The sequence below is a fragment of the Ovis aries genome, chromosome 3 (assembly GCF_016772045.2).
Source record: "Ovis aries strain OAR_USU_Benz2616 breed Rambouillet chromosome 3, ARS-UI_Ramb_v3.0, whole genome shotgun sequence".
Classification (NCBI taxonomy): Eukaryota; Metazoa; Chordata; class Mammalia; order Artiodactyla; family Bovidae; genus Ovis; species Ovis aries.
The window spans coordinates 34,994,561-35,015,716 of NC_056056.1; the positions used below are offsets into that span (position 1 = coordinate 34,994,561).

Genomic DNA, 21,156 nt, shown 5'->3' on the forward strand with positions numbered 1-21,156 from the left:
TCCTGGAGGAGGGCATGGCAACACACTCCAGTATTCTTGCCTGGAGGATCTCATGGACAGAGGAGTCTGGTGGGCTATAATCCATGGAGTCGCAAAGAGTCAGACACGACTAATCACAGCACACAGATGGCATTAAATTAGGGATGATGGGTTCTCAGGAGGAGCCTGGAAGGTAGAAATCTAGGCAGATGAGGGGGATCCAGTTTGTAGGAATTCACGAGTGATGTTGGTTCTCCATCGTTGAAGATTTTCTTTTCTGGGTGTGGCTAGCCCTGGATTTCAAATGTTAGTTATTGTTAAAAATAGGTCACAGGTCTGAAGACACATTCTGTTATTCCTGGGAAATGTTCAGGGCAACTCGAATGGAAAGCTCTAGCGGATGGAGCCTTTAGCCAGTTAAGGCCAGTTAAAGGCCTTTAGCCTTTAAACAGTGGATCTTATTGAAGGATCAGTGAGTTTATATGAAATTATTTGGGTCTTTGAGCACAATAAGAAAATTCATCAGAAAGATGATCTAACTTCCTGGGTTTCTGCCTTGCTATCAGGATACCTGAACGTGACTCCAAAAATTACAAAACAGATTCTCTAGGGCCACAAAGTGGGTGTCCCTCCAGGCTTACTGAATCAGTGTCTAAGTGTGTTATTGTTTAGTCACTAAGTCGTGTCCGACTGTGACCCCATGGGCTGCAGCATGCCAGGCTCCTCTGTCCTCCACTATTTCCAGCAGTTTGCTCAAATTCATGTCTGTTGAATTGGTGATGTTACTTAACCATCTCCTCCTCTGCTGCCCAGAGTGCAGGATCTGAGAGTCTGTCTTTTTAATAGATACTTTTACAGTTATTCTGGTGATAGATAGGATGGGAAGTAGAGCTGTAGGTAGAAAAGGTTTCATATATTGCTGAGAATACCAGGTTTCTTTGGTCAATGAAGATTGTATACCGACAGACCTTTATTAAAGAATTTTTTTAAAAAGTGGTGTTTATTGATAGAACCCCATTCTGTCTGATAAAGTGTGTTGTTGGTAATAGATATTGGTGGCTTAGGTTATAAGGGCATTGTTAAGATTCTTGAGGCACATCGTTGGCAGGGTATGTATTTGTAATTATTTACGCTGAGACCCAGGGAAGATTGTTTGGGTGGTACAATTTGAAATAGGTACTTCTCTTTGTTGACTGTGAGAAGCACCACAGTTTTGAAAGAAGTGATTAGAAGAATGGCCTTGGGGACTGGAGAGGGATGTTGAGTTTAAGGAAGTAAAAATTGATGAAACTGAGTAATAATCACTGTGTATTGCTCAGCTGACAAATGACTTGGGGCCGTCACTGTGGCTGCTATTGTGGGGGCCTATTTTTAATCTCTCTGGAGAGAATCTGTGCAAAAGATGTAAAGGCTTATTAGTCGAAGCTGCACACTTCAAGCTTGGCATGGAACCAGCATTCATAAGACACCTAGTACAGTGTGTCCATGCCGATTGTTTCACTCAAGTGGAGGAAAGGGAAAAATACCTCCTGTTTACAGGACCACGAAGGCAGTAAAGGCCTCTCTGAGCGCGTGTTAACAAAGTGCTGGGCTGCTGCTTGTTGTATACGTTCACAAGACACATGTCACTAATCAAAATGTTCTTGTCTGGTCTGAAACAGTTGTTCACTTTTTTCCCTTGCAACCTTCAGTAGCAGTATTGAGTTTTTCAGAAATCTCATTTTATTACTGACTGAATCAAATACCTTACTGGTATTTGAAAAGCTCTGGGATGGGGAACATTTCTGATACCTGTTTCAGATTCATTTTAACTTAACATGTATTGAATGAGCTGTAATATATAGCAGTAGAGTCTTCCATCTTTCCTTCCTTCCTTTTAATTTACTTTTTCCTTAAGGGAAATTATTTTAATCATTGTTGGGTTTGTGGAAATAGATTAATCCTCTGTGTAGATTTTCCTGCAGTAATATAAGAAGCTTTCTTTTTTCCTCTGGCAGAAAACATAAGGAGCCATGTCAAATGTATACTTTAGATTAAAGGGCTCTCAAATAATGATCAGAGTTTATGAATGTTTCCCTCTGTTCTTTGTCTTAGTGAGGTGAAATAGTGACATGGTGTATCAGTACTGTTTTATTTCTTCTCTCCCTCTCCTTTTCCTCCTCCTTCCTCATTTTCTTCCAACAGAAAACCTGATTCAGATTAGCTTAAACAATAAAGGGAGAGTTCATTGACTTACAGAACTTAAAAGACCGGAGGTGGGCTTCAGATAAGGCTTGGTCCAGTGGCTACAATAATGTCATTTAAGGACCTAGTTTCTATTTCTTTTCTTCTCTGCTCTGCCTTCCACTGTGTTGACTTTATTCTTACTCTTCATATTCACCCAGCAACTTGAGTCTGTTCCTTAGTGAATATAAAATTGTTACTCCAGTTCAAACTTTGTATTCTCCTATCATGGGAAGAAAGACTACTTTTATTTCTCAGAAGTCCCAGCTGTCGTCTTCATTTTTCTCATTGCACTTGTGCACATAGCTGAATTTCCTCGGTGCACAGGAAATGTTCATGGGGTTAGGCAGTCAGCATCATGGAGCTTGAAGTAGAAGGTCTTACTCAAAACTCAGGCCTGAGAGTGGGGAGGGGTGGTTTCCCAAGGAGATTTGGGTTTGTCTTACCAGAGGAAGGGAAATGGATGTTGGAAATCAAATAATAGATGTCTACTAAATGTGGGTTTAGGCAAAGGACGTTATATGGACCTGGGGTGAGGTGGAGTTTTTAGGGGGAAGGATGAAGACATTGAAAATTTTTACTATCTTGTGTGTTACATTTTTTGGGTATCTGTTCCTTTAGTTGATGGTCTACTTTACATTGCTTTTTCTTCCTTGCTCTTTTAGTAGTTGCCTGTGGCTGGTGTAACAGGAAGAGCTCGAAGAAGAGCCTTCTTTTCAGTTGGCATTTCCCCTAATTATTTATATGCAAACTGTGTTACTAGGACTTTGGTTGCTTCAAGACCACTGGCCAGAAAGGCCCAAGACTGGGATTTTGGCTAAGAGGACGAAGGTCTGTCAAATACTGCCGGTCTGGAATTAAGTCCAGGGAGCTCGCTATGGTGAGGAGAAGCAGTTGTGTAGTATAAATCATTGTAGCCCAGGGGCCAAGTCTAGCTGGGGAAATCATTGATAGGGCAGGGGTCAGAAACCAGGCGTCGGAGCTTGCAGGTGTTTGTCTGGTTAAAAATAACAACTTGGTTGAAGCTGTTTGTTCTCTTGTTTTGTTCCATATGGCTCATTCCTATAGGTCTCTTTGTGATTATCATAGTTGGAAAGAAATGAGAATCTACCCTGAGGTCTGGTCCTGACTTAAGTGGAGAAGAGATTATTGTCTTGACAGGGGAGACTGGGTAGGATTCCTGTGGTGTTGTGATTCACCTATGGCTATAAAACACTCAGTGCCAACAAAGGATACTAAGCTTGAATCATCTTCTTCCATTATTTAAATAATTTGCTCCAAGTTTAAAATCTCTGTGCAGAAATTGGGATTCTTCATCTTTTAAGTTCAAAAGACTCCTGAAGACATTTTTCTAATGAGAAGTGAAATCCTAACAAAGTGTTTGCTTTAACTAAATGATTGCAGTTAATTTCTTGTAAAGAAACACAGAAGCACACTTTAACTTAAAATAAGCTCACACTGTTGTTTCTTGTAGTACAGCCAGGAAAACCAGAAACAAGCTGTTTCCTTCAAAATCACATCCCTGGATGATATTCGAGCAACCTGGACAATTTAAATGCATCCCCAGGAAAAACAATTTGAGTCAAGTTGGAAATCATATTTGCTAATTTCCTTTCTGTCATGGCAATGTTGTGTTTTGTTCTTAGAGTCCAAGTAGGCTTGATTGAGAAGGTGTGTGGCATCAGAGGCTCAGGTGAATCGCAACATTCACTTCAGAGCCACAGCCAATCTGGGGTCATGAAAGTTTTTTTTTTTTTTTAAATTGGGGTTTTGGTGAACTGGATACATGTACGGCCTAAAGGAATTTAAATTTCTTTGAAACACTTTGCGGGCCAGACAGAAAGATTTCTAAATGTTTAGGGATCACTAGTCAAATTCACTTTCATGCATTGGAGAAGGAAATGGCAACCCACTCCAGTGTTCTAGCCTGGAGAATCCCAGGGACGGGGGAGCCTGGTGGGCTGCTGTCTATGGGGTCACACAGAGTCGGACATGACTAAAGTGACTTAGCAGCAGCAGCAGTCAAATTTTAGTCTACACTGACATTTTGTTCAAATATTGAACTTAATAATATTATTTATTCATGCTTTTAAAAATTTGTTTGAGAAACAGTAGGTATAAAACTTAAGCATTTTGGCCCCCAATAGATTTGATTTTGTATTTTAAAGATAGCGCCTTAAAGTTGTGTGTGTAGAGACAGTATCTTAGGGAAGAAGTAAGAGTAGATTTGGTTATTATTAAATTCAGCAGTTAGTGATTTTAGTGTTTCCAGTCTTAGTTCTTTTATATTCATTTTGGAAAAGATGCTGGTCCTGTGCTCTAAGTGGTTGTACTGTTAAAAGAAGAAAGGCTCATAAAGGCTCTGGGGAGCCTCTTTGTTTTCAACTTTGTTCCACTTGGAGCAGGGTTTCCAAGATAGAAAAGAATCTGCTCTTTACTTTCTTCCTCTTGATAGACAAGAAATGCTGGGTCAACAGATGTGGTTTGAGATTCCTTTCTTCCCCTTTCTTTTTGGAGGAGCTGAAAGGTCATTTGTAAGCAACTTCTCATGGGCAAAAAGTGATATTACAGGTGTGGTTTTTTTTTTCTGAGTTTTCTAAATGGAGCTAAAACTCTATTTTTGAGATGTACTGTGCTGTGCTTAGTCACTCAGTCATGTCCGACTCTGCGACCCCATATAGCCTGCCAGGCCCCTCTGTCCATGGGGATTCTCCAGGGAAGAATGCTCGAGTGGGTTGCCTTGCCCTCCTCCAGGGGATCTTCCCAACCCAGGGATCAAACCCAGGTCTCCCCCATTGCAGGTGGATTCTTTACCTTCTGAGCCATGAGGGAAGCCTGTATTTTTGAGATACTTTTGTATATTTTAGATTAAAGCATGCTGACCTGTGGAAGAAAGCAAACATGTATGTCAGTTCCAATGAGCCTGCTGAGCATAAAACAGGGATGGTAGAGAAATTCTGGTGTGATGCACCAGTAGGTGGTAGATATTTGAAGATTCCCCAGAACTCCTCTGTTATTTGGAAGTTTTGCTTACCTAGTAATTGTTGGTGAGGCTGCCCACTGAATGGCATTTAAAAAAATTCAGATTTAGGATTTCTTTATTTTTCCTTTTCTCATTTGTGAACCTGTTGATTCTTTCATAAAATCATGCAGAAGAGTGATTTTTCAGAAACCAAGCTATTTGTATATTTTGCCCAACACATTACCTTTGTCCTTCTCAAAGGTGTTTATCTGTCATGTTCTATATTGCCATAGGGTTAGTATCACATTACCACTAGTATCCAGAAGATTTAAGCCAGGGAATGGACTGCTGTCTTTTTTCTTTTTTTTTCCTGCAAGGCAATAAATCAGACCTTTTAGAAAAGCCTAGGTCACAGAAAATCCAGGGAATTTAGTTGTTGATTGAGAGGGAGGTCAGAACCTTGGAGAGCTCTAGAGAGAGCAGGGACAGAATGCAGTGGAAGCTGCCATGGCCAGCCCCAAGCAGACTAGGTTTTTTTGAGAAGATTGTGGTTCCACTTTGTTTATTGTTAAGATATGTATGAAATAAGGAGATAAATCCCTTTTACTCCCAAGCCATGAGAGCTCTCTCTCTCTGTCTATATGTATAAAATCTATAATTTCATGACTTAGGGCTACAGCCTTATAAACCAGAGAAAATGCTTTTCTTCAGCACATCTAGAAGATCCTCCAGGCCATTGTATGATTTCGGATTCCTCCTGGGAGGGCCTCCGGTATCATGATGAAGATGGTCACAAATAGGAAGGATAAAAGAAGCATAAGGTTTCAGTGAAGTGTTTACTAGGCAGTGGCACCCCACTCTAGTACTCTTGCTTGGAAAATCCCATGGATGGAGGAGTCCATGGGGTTGCTAAGAGTTGGACACGACTGAGCGACTTCACTTTCACTTTTCGCTTTCATGCATTGGAGAAGGAAATGGCAACCCACTTCAGTGTTCTTGCCTGGAGAATCCAAGGGATGGCAGAGCCTGGCAGGTTGCTGTCTCTGGGGTCTCACAGAGTCGGACACAACTGAAGTGACTTAGCAGCAGCAGCAGACTAGATCCACTTACCCCAAAATAAATTTTTTTTCAAATGACGTTAGGTAAAACTTCAACACAACCCAAACTCAAACCAAACCAAAACAACCAACCAAACAAAAACCAAAAGCAGAATGACAGAGGTGTTCTGGTTAAAGCAGGTTAAGAGGCTGGGGTGCCCTCTACTAGGTTTACTCCTGGCTCCAGCCGTAGCCACTGAACACAGGCTGCAAATTGCCACATTTGAGCAGAATACTTCAGTTTACTTCTCAGACATAGTTCTTAAGCAAGTGTGAGAATTTAACTTAATTGTACTTCTAGGAATATTTTTTAGTAGCCCATATTAATCCCCAAAATGGCTGTATGTTGGTTGTCGTCTTAGCTATTCATTTGGATGTCACAGATTTGCATCTCTTTCTAATTAGCTTCTGTGCTTCCAAGAACCCACTGAGTTTTCAAGACTGTAATTAACAGCAACTTCAAAGAACATGGCAACATTCTCAAATCTCAGATTCAATAGGCTCTCCTTATAAGAATGAAGAGAATTATTAGACTATTTGAAAATAAAGCCATTGAGGATTATAAAACTACCCTAATTAATTTTTTGCCATACCAATATTTATTTCTGTGAGTACTCTATACATTGTAGAGGTCTCAGGGTAGCTCCGTCTGGGGATAAGAATAGTCTTTCTGGAGAGTGGAGGGATCTGATAATATAGGTTGTGAGGAAGACTTACCTTTATTCCTTATTCTCTTATGCTATCAGAAAAAAATGCTATTTCTCTTACTATGTGTATATTATTGTTTCAATGAAACATTAGTTTATGAAAAAGAAGAAATCAATAAAATCACATTTATTTGCTTATTAGTCGAAATCACTGCAGATGGTAACTGTAGCCATGAAATTAAAAGACGGTTACTCCTTAGAAGAAAAGTTATGACCAACCTAGACAGCATATTCAAAAGCAGAGACAATTACTTTGCCAACAAAGGTCCATCTAGTCAAGGCTATGGTTTTTCCAGTAGTCATGTATGGATGCGATAGTTGGACTGTGAAGAAAGCTGAGTGCCGAAGAATTGATGCTTTTGAACTGTGGTGTTGGAGAAGACTCTTGAGAGTCCCTTGGACTGCAAGGAGATCCAACCAGTCCATTCTGAAGGAGATCAGTCCTGGGTGTTCTTTGGAAGGAATGATGCTAAAGCTGCAGCTCTAGTACTTTGGCTACCTCATGCGAAGAGTTCTCATTGGAAAAGACTCTGATGCTGGGAGGGATTGGCGGCAGGAAGAAAAGGGGACGACAGAGGATGAGATGGCTGGATGGCATCACCAACTTGATGGACGTGAGTTTTGAGTGAACTCCGGGAGATGGTGATAGACAGGGAGGCCTAGCATGCTGCAATTCATGGGGTTGCAAAGAGTCAGATACAACTGAGCGACTGAACTGAACTGAACTGAACTGAAGGTTATATACTTTTCACACACTGTTTTTTAACTTTTTATTAAGATATAATTGACATACAACATTTAGTTTTAGGTGTATAACATGTTGATTTATGTATATATTATGAAATGAATACCACAATAAATTTAACTTTCATCACCATACAATTATAGATTTCTTTTTCTTGTGATGAGAACCTTTAAGATTTACTCTCTTAGCAGTTTTCAAATATATAGTACAGTATTATATGTTGTGTATAGTACTAGGTAGTTGTACATAATTTTGTAATGTGTCAGATAATTTTAAAGAAGTGTTTCTAATTTATATCTATACTTTATCCTCTTATTAATTAACAGTTTTTATTATAAGCATTTTTTAAAAGAAATTTTTCCCCCTTATAAGATTTTTTTCCCCCTTCCTTATTAGTCAGTGATGGTCCCAGGGCTCATTTACTAATTTGCTTATTTCTCTTCTTCATCTCCCCAGTGCTGTGAATCTAGTACATTGTTTCCTGACTCTTTTCATATATTTGTGTCATTGTGAGTGAATTTGCTTTAGTATGACTGAGAAGCCTTGTTTTGAATAAGTGAGATGTGATTTGGGGGTGAAGTGAGTTAGGCGTTTGCAAGAGTTATAATCTGATGTATTCTCACGTAAGGAAGCTCACATAAGAAGCTGAGGATTGGTTGTGCTTTTTCAAGTCTGCAGGGCCATCGATTTGGGAGTATAACATATGTGGTAGAGTGTATCAATGAGAGAGACGTGGGAAGGTTGAGGGTCACACAAACAGGAGCATCCCTTAAATCAGACAGCCTGTAGAGTGAGCCAGAGTGGGGAATCCAGAATTACTGCTAGATGGGAGACAGGTTGTGACTACAAAGAGGCAGATGCCAATTCTTTGGTTAGAAACTGATACTTTAGTGAATATCATGTCACTGAGGGTTGGCAGGTTTGCATTCTATGCTCTCAGTTGTCTACACTTGAGCATCATCAGAGTTGTTCAACCTCTTTAATTAACCAGCGTTCAAAAGGCACCGGCATGATATCTTCCCTGAACTGCTTCATATGTGTTTGGTGAGAATGAATAAAGTTTCATGATAGTAGTTCATTTTTTCACTTTTGTCTGTTTTGTTTTATTATACTTTTATCACTTTCTCCTAATGCATTTTTACTCCTTCCCATGTTGATATATTACATGTCCCATGCCTACTCTTCTTGACCATCCTCATTTAAGATTTCCTCTTTCATATATCACCAAAAATAAGTAAAATAAGAACCTTGTGCATAGAGAGAAAAACTTACTTTTCTTTTTTTCATAAAGAGGCTTCTTAATTTATGCCCCCACACCCTTTCCTTGAAGAAGCTCTGGACATTTTTCTCTATCTCCTTCTCAAGAGTGTGGAAAACCTCAATGTCCTGCATTGTTAGACCTGCTTTTAAAATATGCTTTAGTCTTAGAAAATGACCAAAATCTTGTGTATCTTCTATGTTCTCCCCTTCTAGGCCAAGTAATTCAAAGCACAAATGACTTCATATGTAAAAGTGGTCATGCAGCAGCAGTAGAGGAATTTTTATCCTAGTGAACATATCTCTGCTTCCCTTGATGAGAATGTTTTTCAACTAAGTTGTTTTCCACTGAAGTGCACTTTGAATGTCCAGAGAGGTCAAATGCATTTCCATGTATTGGGAGGTTGTATTTAATGGAAAGGCACTGCTTGGCATGTCGTTACTATGCATTTAATAATTATATTGGATCACTTGAAATGAATTCAAATTGGTAAGAGGTGTTTGCCAGCTTATATGCTTTCATAATTTAAAAAATTTTTGTAGATATAGGCTGTAACTTGCCAAGTAGCTAAAGAGAAATTTTAGAATTAACAGTTTAAAATGAGAGAAACTTCTCTGGTGGTCCAGTGGTTAAGCATTTGCCTTCCAGTGCAGGGGACACTGGTTTAATCCCTTCCAGTGCAGGGGACACTATTTTAATCCCTGAACTATGATCCCATGTGCCATGGGGCAGCTAAGCCTGTGTGCTACAGCTGCTGGGCCCACACGCTGCAGCTGCTGAAGCCTGAGTGCCGAGAGCCCGTACTCGGCCACAGGAGCAGCCACTGCAGCAAGAGCGTGTGGCGCAACAACCAGAGAGTAGCCCCTGCTCACCACAACGAGAGAAAGATTGCTCATGCAGCAAAGAAAAGCCAGTGCACTACAACGAAGAGCCGGTGCAGCCAAAAATAAGTAAATAAATAAGGTAAATAAAGAGTTTAAACTGAGGCAGCGGAAGCTTTTTCTTTTTGTATTGGAAGAAGGACTTGAATACTTGACCAAGAAAGGGAAGATTGCATATTTTTTTCTATATGTCAGTGTTTAATGATGATTTCTGAAGGAAATGCATAGCCAGCTATATAATGATCATTTTGAGTTTTATACTGTGTTGTTATATCCTGTTGATACTTTAAATGTGGTCTTGAGTACCTCGAAAGGACCACAGGCTCTTGAGATTCAGAAGTTTGCCAGTGAGGAGTTTATATTCTTTTTGTTCAGTCACTTCATAGCAAGGGCTCTCTTTGATTCACTGTAGAATGCTGAAGCTCCTGCTTTTTCCTCTGTTCATCGAGTCTTTATTGGATATTCCTGAAGAGCTATCTTTTCTATAAGTGAAAGAGCATTTAGTGACTTCTCCATTGTCATTTATTCCCTAAGTCAACCCACTATTGGGGAAAAATCATTATGATTCTTTTAAAGGATGTATTTCTTTACCTTCTGTTTGTTTTCTTTTGATAGAAGACTTCTCTGGTGAGATTGGTCATGGTATTAAAGAATGTGATTTTTTGGTATTATATAAATGAAATGTGTTAACATTTGGAATATCTCCATAACTCAGTGAATCAGTATTTTCTAAATGACCAATGAATGATGGTGCAAAGTCATACATGAGTGAAAGTTTCATTTAAAGTACAGGATAGACAAATGGAATTTAGGGTAAGAGTGTGAAATATTTATCAATATAATTTTATCCTACTGTTTAACACAGGGAATTGGATTCAATATCCTGTAATAAACCATAATGGAAGAGAAAAAAAGTAGTTTTAGATTCCCATTACAACTAACCTTTAAGAAACCACCACTTGTTGAGTTTTGGTGTAGTATCAAAGAAGAACATCCAGAATTATTTGGAAAGGCTGTGTAACTACTCTTTTTTCAAAGTACATATTTGAATGAGGCTGTATTTTCTTCATATACTTCAGCCAAAACAACATATTGCAACATTGAATGTAAAAGCACATATGAGAATCCAGCTCTTTAATTAAATCAGACATTAAAGAGTTTTGCAAGAATATGAAACAATGCCATGCGTCTCATGATTTTTTGGAAAAATACAGTTTTTTCATTAAAAATGTTTTTATGTTAACATGTAGTAGGATTGTTATTTTTAAATGAGTTAATATTTGAAACTTTCTGTTTTAACTTTTACTATAGTATATTTAATACGTATAATTCATATATGTAGAAGCTCCTTGGGGTCCCCAATACTTAAAAAAAATTTTTTAATATAAATTTATTTATTTTAATTGGAGGTTAATTACTTTACAATATTGTATTGGTTTTGCCATACATCAACATGAATCTGCCACAGGTATACACTTGTTCCCCATCCTGAACCCCCCTCCCTCCCCGTACCACCCCAATACTTTTTAAGAGTATAAAAGGTTCCTGAGACCAGAATGTATGAGAACCTGTGCTATAGTGCTTAAGCGGGGACTTGGAGCTAAATTGCTTAAGTTCAAAACTCAGCTTTATTATTTAATAGCTCTGTGACCTTGGACAAGATACCAAACTACTTTTGGCCTCAGTTTCTCATCTAAATAAAATGCTATAATAATGTAACTTGTAGGTTGTCTTAAGGATTAATTTGAATATATGAAAAGTTCTTAGAATTTCTGTAGTACTCAGCAGGCTATATAATTATCACCTTTTGAGCATTTATAATGTATTGGTGTTTTCCTTTATAGGTGCCAGATTTCTAAATTTCTAGAGATTCAGTGTTTTGCGGTATTAACATGGTCTGTGATCAGTAAAGTCTCCGATACCCTTAACTTTTCTACACCATTCCACCTCCCCACTCCCTGACCCCGACCCCGCCAAAATCAGTGGTTCTCAACCTTTGCTGTATTTTAGAATCACCTGGGAAGCTTAAACAAACAAACCCTCAGTGCCCAAGACCACACTTCAGATTGACTCAGTTAAACCAGAATCTGGAGGTGGGAATAGGGACCAAACATAATATTTCCCGCTCTTGAAGCCTGAATATTCAGATCCTCTGCCCTGAGATTCTCTTTCCTTCCATGTTCTCAAATAATTTATTTATTACAGCTGATTTCTCTCTCATCTTTTGTATCACTACACTTGGAGGGGTGGTAGGTGTTCTCCCTGCTCGATGCTGCTGCCAAGGAAACCATCATTCCCTTTTCCCTGACACCCCATCCCCAGCCTTGAAACTCAGCCCATCAGACAGTAGGACACACCCCTCCCTCCTTTTGTTATCTAGAGACATCCTTTGAAGATTTTGGCGCATGGCTCACAGTTATTTTCTCAGCACTGTTGATTGCTCTTTTTGTGATTGCAGGTGATTTAATATTCACATAAACGCTCCTCCCCACATGCGGGCCTCTCAGTCCCTGACTTCCTTTCCTGCAGGGATCTTGTCCTCCCTCCACCTCCCTCAGCCAGGCACATGCTCAGCCAGTCTTCGTCAGTACCCATTACAGATCAAACATCCTGTTCTCCGACCACAACTCCTGTCTTTTAGAATTCCTTTTTTTTTTTTTAGAATCTCAACTGCAACAATTCTTCCAGCTCACCAGGACCATTGGTCCTGTCATTTTCCCACTAACTCTCACTTCTCTTATGAACTTACTTTGCTTTTTCCTGGCTTAGGGCGATTATCGTCTGTGTCCATAATTACAATCATTCTTCTGCAAGCCCTCAAAGATCTCTTGCCCCTCTTTCTTTCTATTGTACTTACCTGGCAAAATCCCAACCTTTGTTAAATCTAAATTCCTCCCACTCTACATTGCACCCAGGTGAGTGAATTTATGCTGATTGGTCTCACTTAAAATCATACCCCAAGCCCAGTGGGGCTTTTAGTGCTGTCTGGAATTCCTCCTCCATTTCCCCAGTTCATTCATTGTTTATTGTTCTAAATGACTATTGCACACTCTCTTCTCAAACTTCTTGTATCCCCTCCTTCTTCCTCACTCTCAGCTGATGGCCTTGTTTCAAGGAGAAAATGTAAACTCTTAGGAGAGAACCACCACAAGCTTCTATCACCGCATAGAACAGCCTGCCTACATTTGTAATCCTAAACTGGCCTTTTCTCTTGTACCTACAGATGGATTCTCTGTGCTCATTTCTAAGGCATCCCTCTTGGAGATCCCATTCTGCCTACCTAATTGTTATCTTCTCTGATGGTGTTCTGTGCCCACTTCCCTTTACAGCAGCATGTTCCCCTCTCTCTATGGGGGTATTCCCTCAGACTGTAAACATCTGAGCAAAACTTTCTCTTCCCCTCTGGTTACCAGTTTGCATTGTCTGTACCACGTTTCTAATGTCTTTCTACTCATTCTGTCTTAAAGCCTCTACAGTCAAGCTTCTGCTTCACCAAGATAGCCTTTGTGGAGCATACTACTGACCTGTGTGTCAGCATACCCAGCCGTCAGTTCCTAGGCCTCCTCTTACTCAGCAACACCATTTGGCACAGCTGATCACTTCTCTCCTTTGAAGCTGTTCCTTCACCAGTTTTCTCAGTAGCATTTATTACCATCTGATTTTGTTGATTATTTATTTTGGCCAGTGAAACTGTAAGCTCCTTTAGCAAGGACTTGGTTTATTCCTGCCACTGCCTAGAACAGTGGCTGATACAGAATAGGTACTTGATACGTATTTGTTGAAAGAATGACTGTGTGCTTAAGAGCAGCTATATACTTGTCAGATCTTTCCCACCTCCTTTCCTGGTCAGGCTGTCATAGCCACGTCCTTTCTCTTTTTCTCCGGACCTTTCATTTCCTAACTGTATTTCCTGTCATCTCTACTCCATTCCTATCTTTTTCAGGCTGAACCACCACCATTGTGCTCACATGTCTGTGGGGCTCTAATGTTTACAGAGTGTTCATTTATATCTGGTATTATAGATGCAGATGGTCTGTGGATCTGAGTTGAATGACATTAGCATTTAATGCTGAATTTAGGTGCAGATGGAAGAAATTAAAATTATGAAAGAATAAGAAACAAGTCTTTAGGGCTAAAATTATGGTCTTCTTAGGATGTTTTGGCTTCTTGTTTTGTTATTACCCTACTTTACACTTGACTATTTCTGCCTGCCCATAGTGGAATTCTCCTTGATTGTCTGCAAGAATTTTTAGAAAGCAGGAAAAACCAGCAAGTTCAAGAGGCCCTTCTGACTTCAGCTCTGAGCTTATCATTAATTAAGAGTAGTCTGTTTCTCTCTTAGATTATTTGTGGGAATATAAATTGGTGCAGCTTCTATGGAAAACAGTATGGAGGTTCCTTAAAAAAACAAAAACTAGAGTTGCCACGTGCCCAGCAATCTCACTCCTGGGCATATATCCAGAAAAACTCTAACTGGAAAAGATACATGCTCGCCAATGTTCATAGCACTGTTTATTATAGCCAAGACATGGAAGCAACCTAAGTATCCATTGGCAGATGAATGCTAAAGAAGATGTGGTGCATACCTACGATGGAGTATTACTCAGCCATAGAAAGAAGGAAATAATGCCATTTGCAGCTACTTGGAGGTTAGAGATTATCATACTAAGTGAAGTAAATCAGAAAGAGAAAGACAAATACCCTATGATATATGTGAAATCTAAAATATGATAAAAAGGCACTTATTTACAAAACAGAAGCAGACTCACAAACTTAGAAAACAAACATGGTTACTAAAGGGAGAAGGGTGGGGGAGGGATAAATTAGGCGTTTGAGATTAGCAGATATAAACTATATAAAATAGAGATGTAACCAAGTCCTCCTCTATAGCAAGGGAACTGTATTCACTATCCTTTAATAAACCATAATATGAAAAAGAATATATATATACACATATATATCTGTGTGTATAATTGCATCACTTTGCTGTACCCCAGAAACTAACAAAACACTGTAAATCAACTATACTTCAATTTTAAAAAAAAGTCTATTTCTCATAGATTTTCATCCCTCTTTGCCTCTATATTGATGAGCCAGTGTGATACTGGATTTGTGTGGAAACTCATTTGTTACTGGGCTTTTCTTTTTGGCTTCCACAGAACCTTGCCTCCTGGAATCCATCAAACCCTGAATGTCTCTTACTGGTGGTGAAGGAACTTGTGCAACAGTATCACCAGTTTCAGTGCAGCCGCCTTCGTGAGAGCTCCCGCCTCATGTTCGAATACCAGACGTTACTGGAAGAGCCACAGTATGGAGAGAACATGGAAATTTATGCCGGGAAAAAAAACAACTGGGTAAGGTTTTTCGAGAAAGGGAGAAAAAGGTCACTTTATCTGTAATAGAATAAAATAATCAATTCCAACATTCATTTATAATAAACCCTGGCCATTTCCTTAGATAAACATGATTGAGGATGCCCGGATACTCTCTCAGTCTCGCACCCACAGCCCCTGACTTCTGAGTGTCTGCAGCTGGGAATATGAGTCTCCAAATTTTACAGACTTCCCAGGCGATATCTTTGAGAATCCACATAAACATTAAAGTCTCTTTAAAGCTCTGAATTATGAGAAAGTATATTGTATCTCAGTCAGATGAGAGAGGTCAGTAACTCCAGAGCTAACTAGCTTATGTGGAGCCTTTTATAACTTCTTTTACATTGTGTGATCCTTCAAAGACACAAGTCAGAGTGTATCACTCCTCTGCCCAGGACTTTCATATCCCTCTCTTTTTTTCTCACAGTAAAAGCTACCGTCTTTCCAGGGGTATCAAAGAGCTCAGCGTGATTCCCGTCACCACCATCCTCCATCCATCGTTCTTGCTCTCTCTTCATCTCCTGCTTTGCTTTCTAAAAATAATCATCTCAGCCACACTAGTGCCTCGTTGTGCTGCAGACACACCAGACATGCCCCTGCCCTTGGGTCTGTGCAAAGCTTTCCTGTCATCTGGCTTGTTTCCCCTGTATAATCACAAAGCTAATGCCCTTCCTCCTTAAAGATTTTACTCCTATGTGACTTTCTTAGGAATGCCTGTATTAACACCCCCAATTAACAGCTTTTTTTGAGGTATTATTTTAATATCATATATCCACCCGTTTTAAATGTAAAGCTAGTTGAACAACCACCATTAATCCAGTTTTTGAATGGTTCCATCATCCCAGTGATATCCCTCAATGCCCATTTATAGTTAATTCTAGTCCCACCCCCAGTTTTGGGCAACCACTAATCTAGTTTCTGTTGATCTAGATTTTCTTTTCTGAACATTTCATGTACTTGCATACTTGGGAAATACTGGGTTTGGTTTCAGACCACTGCAAATAAGCAAATATCAAAATAACGTGAGTTACATGAATTTTTTGGTTTCCGAATATGCATATGAGTTAATTTACACTACACTGTAGCCTATTAAATGTGCGCTAGCATCGTGTCTATAAAAAACTTTTGATATGTTCTGCTTAAGTCCAGCGTACACACAGGGGAGGCATTACATAAGAATGAGTACCCCCAGAGATCATCGGGAGCCTACCACACTTACTTATGTTTGTTGTTTGTCTCCTCCCAATGGAACGTAAAATTCCACAAAAGCAGAGATATTTGTTCACTGGAAATATCGTAAATACTTAGAACAGTGCCTGGCATATTGTTTACATTCCATAAACATTTATTGAGTGAATGAATGAATGAGTAAACTCTAGTTTATTTAAGCACAGAGTAAGTTTAGGTTCCCTTCTCTGTGTTAAGCCTCTCAGATTTCTCTCAGTCTTTCTTTTCTTAGGTTAAACATACCTCTCCCTTTTTGCTCTTCAGCTCTTTCTCAAAGGACATGTTTTCCAAGGTCTTACATGTGATTAATGCCGTTGAATCAGTAGGACTGAAGTTTATCCTTGTTACAAATCATCTTGTTTGTTCAGTTCAAGGTTTTTTTTTTGTTGTTTATTATTTTGTAAATTTATTTTGTTTATTTTATTGTGGTAAAAGACACGTAAAATTAAATTTGCCATCTTAACCATTTGTAAGTATACGGTGCAGTAGTGTTAAGTTTGTTCTCATTGTTGTGCAGTCACTCTCCAGAGCTTTTCCATCTTGTAAAACTGAAACTCTGGACCAATCATGTTTGGGATCGCATGTACACCCGTGGTGGATTCATGTCAATGTATGGCAAAACCAATATAGTATTATAAAGTAAAATAAAGTAAAAATAAAAAGTTAAAAAAAATAAAATAAATACTAACTCCATTTCTCTGCAGCCCTTGGCAGCTACCTTTCTACTTCCTGTCTGTATGATTTTGACTCCTTTAGACACCTCAGATAAGTGGAATCATCTAGCATTTGTCTTTTTGTGATTGGCTTATTTTGCTTAGCATACTGTCTTTGAGGGTCATCAGTGTTGTAGCGTGTGACAGGATTTCTCTCCTTTTTAAGGCTGCTTGGTATTCCAGTGTACACTTATGCCACATTTTGTGAATCCGTTCATCTGTCAGTCAACATTTGTGTTGCTTTCACCTCCTGGCTATTATGAATAAGGCTGACTACACCTGAGTATGTGCAAAGATACTCCTTTGAATTCTTTTGAATACATCCCCCAGAGTAGGATTGCTGGATCATATTGCTAATTCTGTTTTTAATTTTCTTTTTTTGAGAAATCTCTGTACTGTTTTCCATAGTGGCTGCACCATTTTATATTTCTACAAGTAGTGCAGAGTTCAAGGTTTTAAAATGTTGTTTTGAAACTTTAGCCTATTCATATGGATAGTAAGGAAAACTTTACTGAATTTAGTTTATCCTCTAATCCAAGCATTTCTCATATTAAACTATCAACTTAGTTGTCCTTTCAAAAGAGTTGTTAGGTTAATTTGGCATGACTTCTTGATGAACCTGTTTGTGTTGTCTTTAGTACTGATAGATTCCTTTAAAGACAGGAATCGCTGTCAAACTAATTGGTCTTTAGTTTTTAGGATTTTCCTTCCTACCTAATTCCCCCTTTTAATATTAAGGCTGACTTTAAATTCATGCAGTTTTATGGTGCCATTTCTGATCTAAGAATGTTTGAAATTATGTTCATTGGCCCAGCTAATACTTGAGTTGTTCTTCTGAGTGTAGGAGTATAGGTAGTTTGAATTTATAGTATATTTAAAACTTTCAATTTAATGTTACTGATTCTCCATTCTTTACTTATAAAACCTACTACTTCTATGTTTACCCCCAGTTTATTTTCATATGCTGTTGAGTAGTTTGTAAGCATCAGGGCAATGATTATGGACTGAGGGGAAGTAAAGAAATTGAGAACCCTGTAACAAGACAATGTGGACAATTAGGGGTTAAGCTTACAGCAAACCAACCCAAGGAGGAGATCAATGGAAGTAGGAGTTGAGACACTAAAAGTAAAAATATAGGTATATGAGTTAGTTCCTGGTCCAAAAACAGAACATAAAGGTGAGTCTTACAGAGTGAAACACATTGGAGCTTGATGTGCTGCTTCAGGAATATGGTAAAGGACAACTTGCTACTGGAATTCAAATATACCCCAAGAATCTGGTTGACAAACATGGGACCCTAGCAGAAAGAAAGGAGTTTGATTTTGAGGTGAGATCTTTTGAATCAGAGGCTGTATTAGTTTCCTACTGCTGCTGTAACAAATTACCACGACCTTGGTAGCTTAAAACAACACAGATATATTACCGTATAGTTCTGGTGGTCAGAAGTCCAAGGTGGGGCTCCCTGGCTAAAATCAAGTTGTTGGCCAGGCTGCGCTCCTTCTGGGGGCTCTGTTTCAGGGCTGAAGAAGTCAAAGAAATGGGCAGATGTGCTTCAGAGGTATTATCTTTGAGAAATGGAGAAGCAGAAAGATCCTCAGGGCTGTAGAAAGTAAAAACATACTGGAGATTTTTAAAAGAAATTGCACTCAGGTCTTTAAGTGGATGATTTGCAGGCATTTAAATAAGAATGCAATAGTTAGTTGGAAGAATAGTTAGGTAACTAAGAAACAGTTATGGCAAACTTATTTTATCCTTTTAAGGAAGGTGAATATTATTAGATTGTCTCATTTTCAGTAAAGCATTCAGTCATTCTCTCTTAGTATTCTACTGTGTGCTCCTTTCTTAGTTGTCTGAGTCTCTGGAAGAGCTACATCTAAGAGTTTGGATGTATGTCTAGTTTGCCACCAGATGTCTTGTGAAATGTCACAGAGCTGCTCCTTTGATCCTGTTTTGTTCATTCTTTTATTAGGTAATTAAAAGGCACGCTTTTCAGTTTTTCTGATAACACAGAGCTTGGAAAGATAATTATTTTGAAAGACTGCAGAATCAGTATTTTAAATTATATTTATATGCTCTGGAATGCTGCACCATACCTGTAAGATATAATTCAACAGGGCTAAGCCAATATACAAGTGATAAAGAAAGTCTATTATGCTGCTAATGGTTGGAGTAAAAAAAAAAGCAGTCCTGGCTTTTGCTCATGAAGGTGTTAAAATCCAGTTAAGAAGACTCAACATGTATTTGTGAAAAATGAAATAGCAATGCTAAATGGATTGCCTCAAATGGGATGGACAGCCTGTATATGAATTCAGAAGAAGACCCAATCACTGAGAAATGGAAGGAACTATGGAGCCTTCACTGGTGAACCGAAACTGACATAGGCCCTAAAGGAAGGTGGAGATAGGTAGCACTATAGGTAGAGGAGGCCAGTGGGTTATATGGTTGCAGAAAAACTTCAGAGGGAAATTCCCCAGTGTTCAGTGATTAGGACTTCCACTGCAGGGGGCCCAGGTTCTCTCTCTGGTTGGGAAACTAAGATCCTGCAAGCCATGTGGTGCAGCCCCCAAAAAAGAAAGAAAAACTTAGAGGCATAGCATATGTGGGAGACAAGAATTATAAGTATTCATATGACTGGTTTACGGATCAGTAAATCACATCTATTATGTCTTATTGTAGCAAGAAAACATTTTAATATGAAATAAATTGATATAGGAAATAAAATATGAAAACTAATGTATTCTTTTAATAAAATAGAGTAAGAACCAATATGTTCTTCCTGGGCTAAATGTGAATCCATGTATTGTGGTTCTCCTGATCCTACTAGTCCACCTGATAAATATTTTCTGTAAGGCATCTAAGACTGTGCATAATGACTGAAGACCTTTGGATTACAGCATCCTGTGTTCATTTGAGAGGATGGTGGCTTTCTAGTCCCCTTTCTGTTTCCACCTTTGCCATTACTGAAGTTTTCTTTCTAGAACATATTTTTACATTCTTAACCTTCCATTTCTGCTCTAAAAGTACAAGGCTCTTAAAATCCTGAGATGCCTCTTCTGTTTTACCATCAGTTGGCAAAAGGAAAAATTTAAAAACCATGTAGAAGAGAGAGCGAAGGCTCTCGTCTCCTGTCAGCCTTCTGACAAGCATGTTAATTTGAATTACACTGGTTCTCCATGTCACTGCAGACACTCCTCTTTTTTCTCCTCAGTTTCCAGTTAGAGGATTTCAGCAAGTGCACATTTGAAAGTAAACACTAAAATTAAAAAAAATCAGCACAAACTCTTTATTATTCTTTACCATGGTCTTTTTATGAAGCCATCTCTCTTATTGCTTTGTCCATCTCCTTTAATGAATAGAGTTTTTAATGAGTAGAGTTTTGAACACTGTTTTCTTAGTCTGTGCTGGTTTTATAATTTTTAACAAATGCCATTTTTTTTTAAATCGAGAGAAAACAGGCGATACATTGGGATGCAAGGTTACCTGTTCAGAATGAAGAATTCTAATGTTCCTGCATGATCAGAGTAATTTTAAGAAGATATATTAAATAGTTACAGATTCACAAGAAGTTGTGAAATAGTACAGAGAAGTCTTATATACCTTTCACCTGGTTTTCCCCAGTGGTTATATTTTTATAACCAAGAAATTGACATTGATACAAAGTATGTGTATGCCATTTTATCACATGATTAATTTCCTGTAACCACCACTCTAGTTAAGATACAGATTACCACAAAGACCTCCCTACTGCTATTTGAGCAGTTATTTTTAAGATTAGAATTTTAATTTTGATGAATGTCCCAATGTAAGCTATAGATACTAAAATTATATATACTGTTTTGATACAATATATCAACATAAAGGTACACTATAAGTTTTCTCAATGGACAAAATTTAAGGTCTCACTTTATACTGTAAATAATTAACTGCTTTCCTGCTTGTGTCAGTAGTATCTAAAGAACCAATGTCAGTTAATAGTAACAAAGCACAGTAAG

The 21,156-nt window shown here is 38.6% G+C and overlaps 1 protein-coding gene across 6 annotated transcripts in view; it reads left to right on the plus strand.

Annotated features, from left to right (window-relative positions):
* The window catches only part of BABAM2 (BRISC and BRCA1 A complex member 2), a 416,111-nt gene that overhangs the window by 118,074 nt on the left and 276,881 nt on the right, over window positions 1-21,156 (plus strand). For 5 of the 6 annotated variants that reach the window (XM_060411985.1, XM_042245926.2, XM_042245927.1 and 2 more), the window contains one exon: window positions 15,012-15,206. The exons of the other annotated variant lie outside the window; for it this stretch is intronic. In XM_060411985.1, the coding sequence (XP_060267968.1) occupies window positions 15,012-15,206 (195 nt within the window). The remainder of the gene's footprint in view (window positions 1-15,011; window positions 15,207-21,156) is intronic. 6 annotated transcript variants of the gene reach the window in all.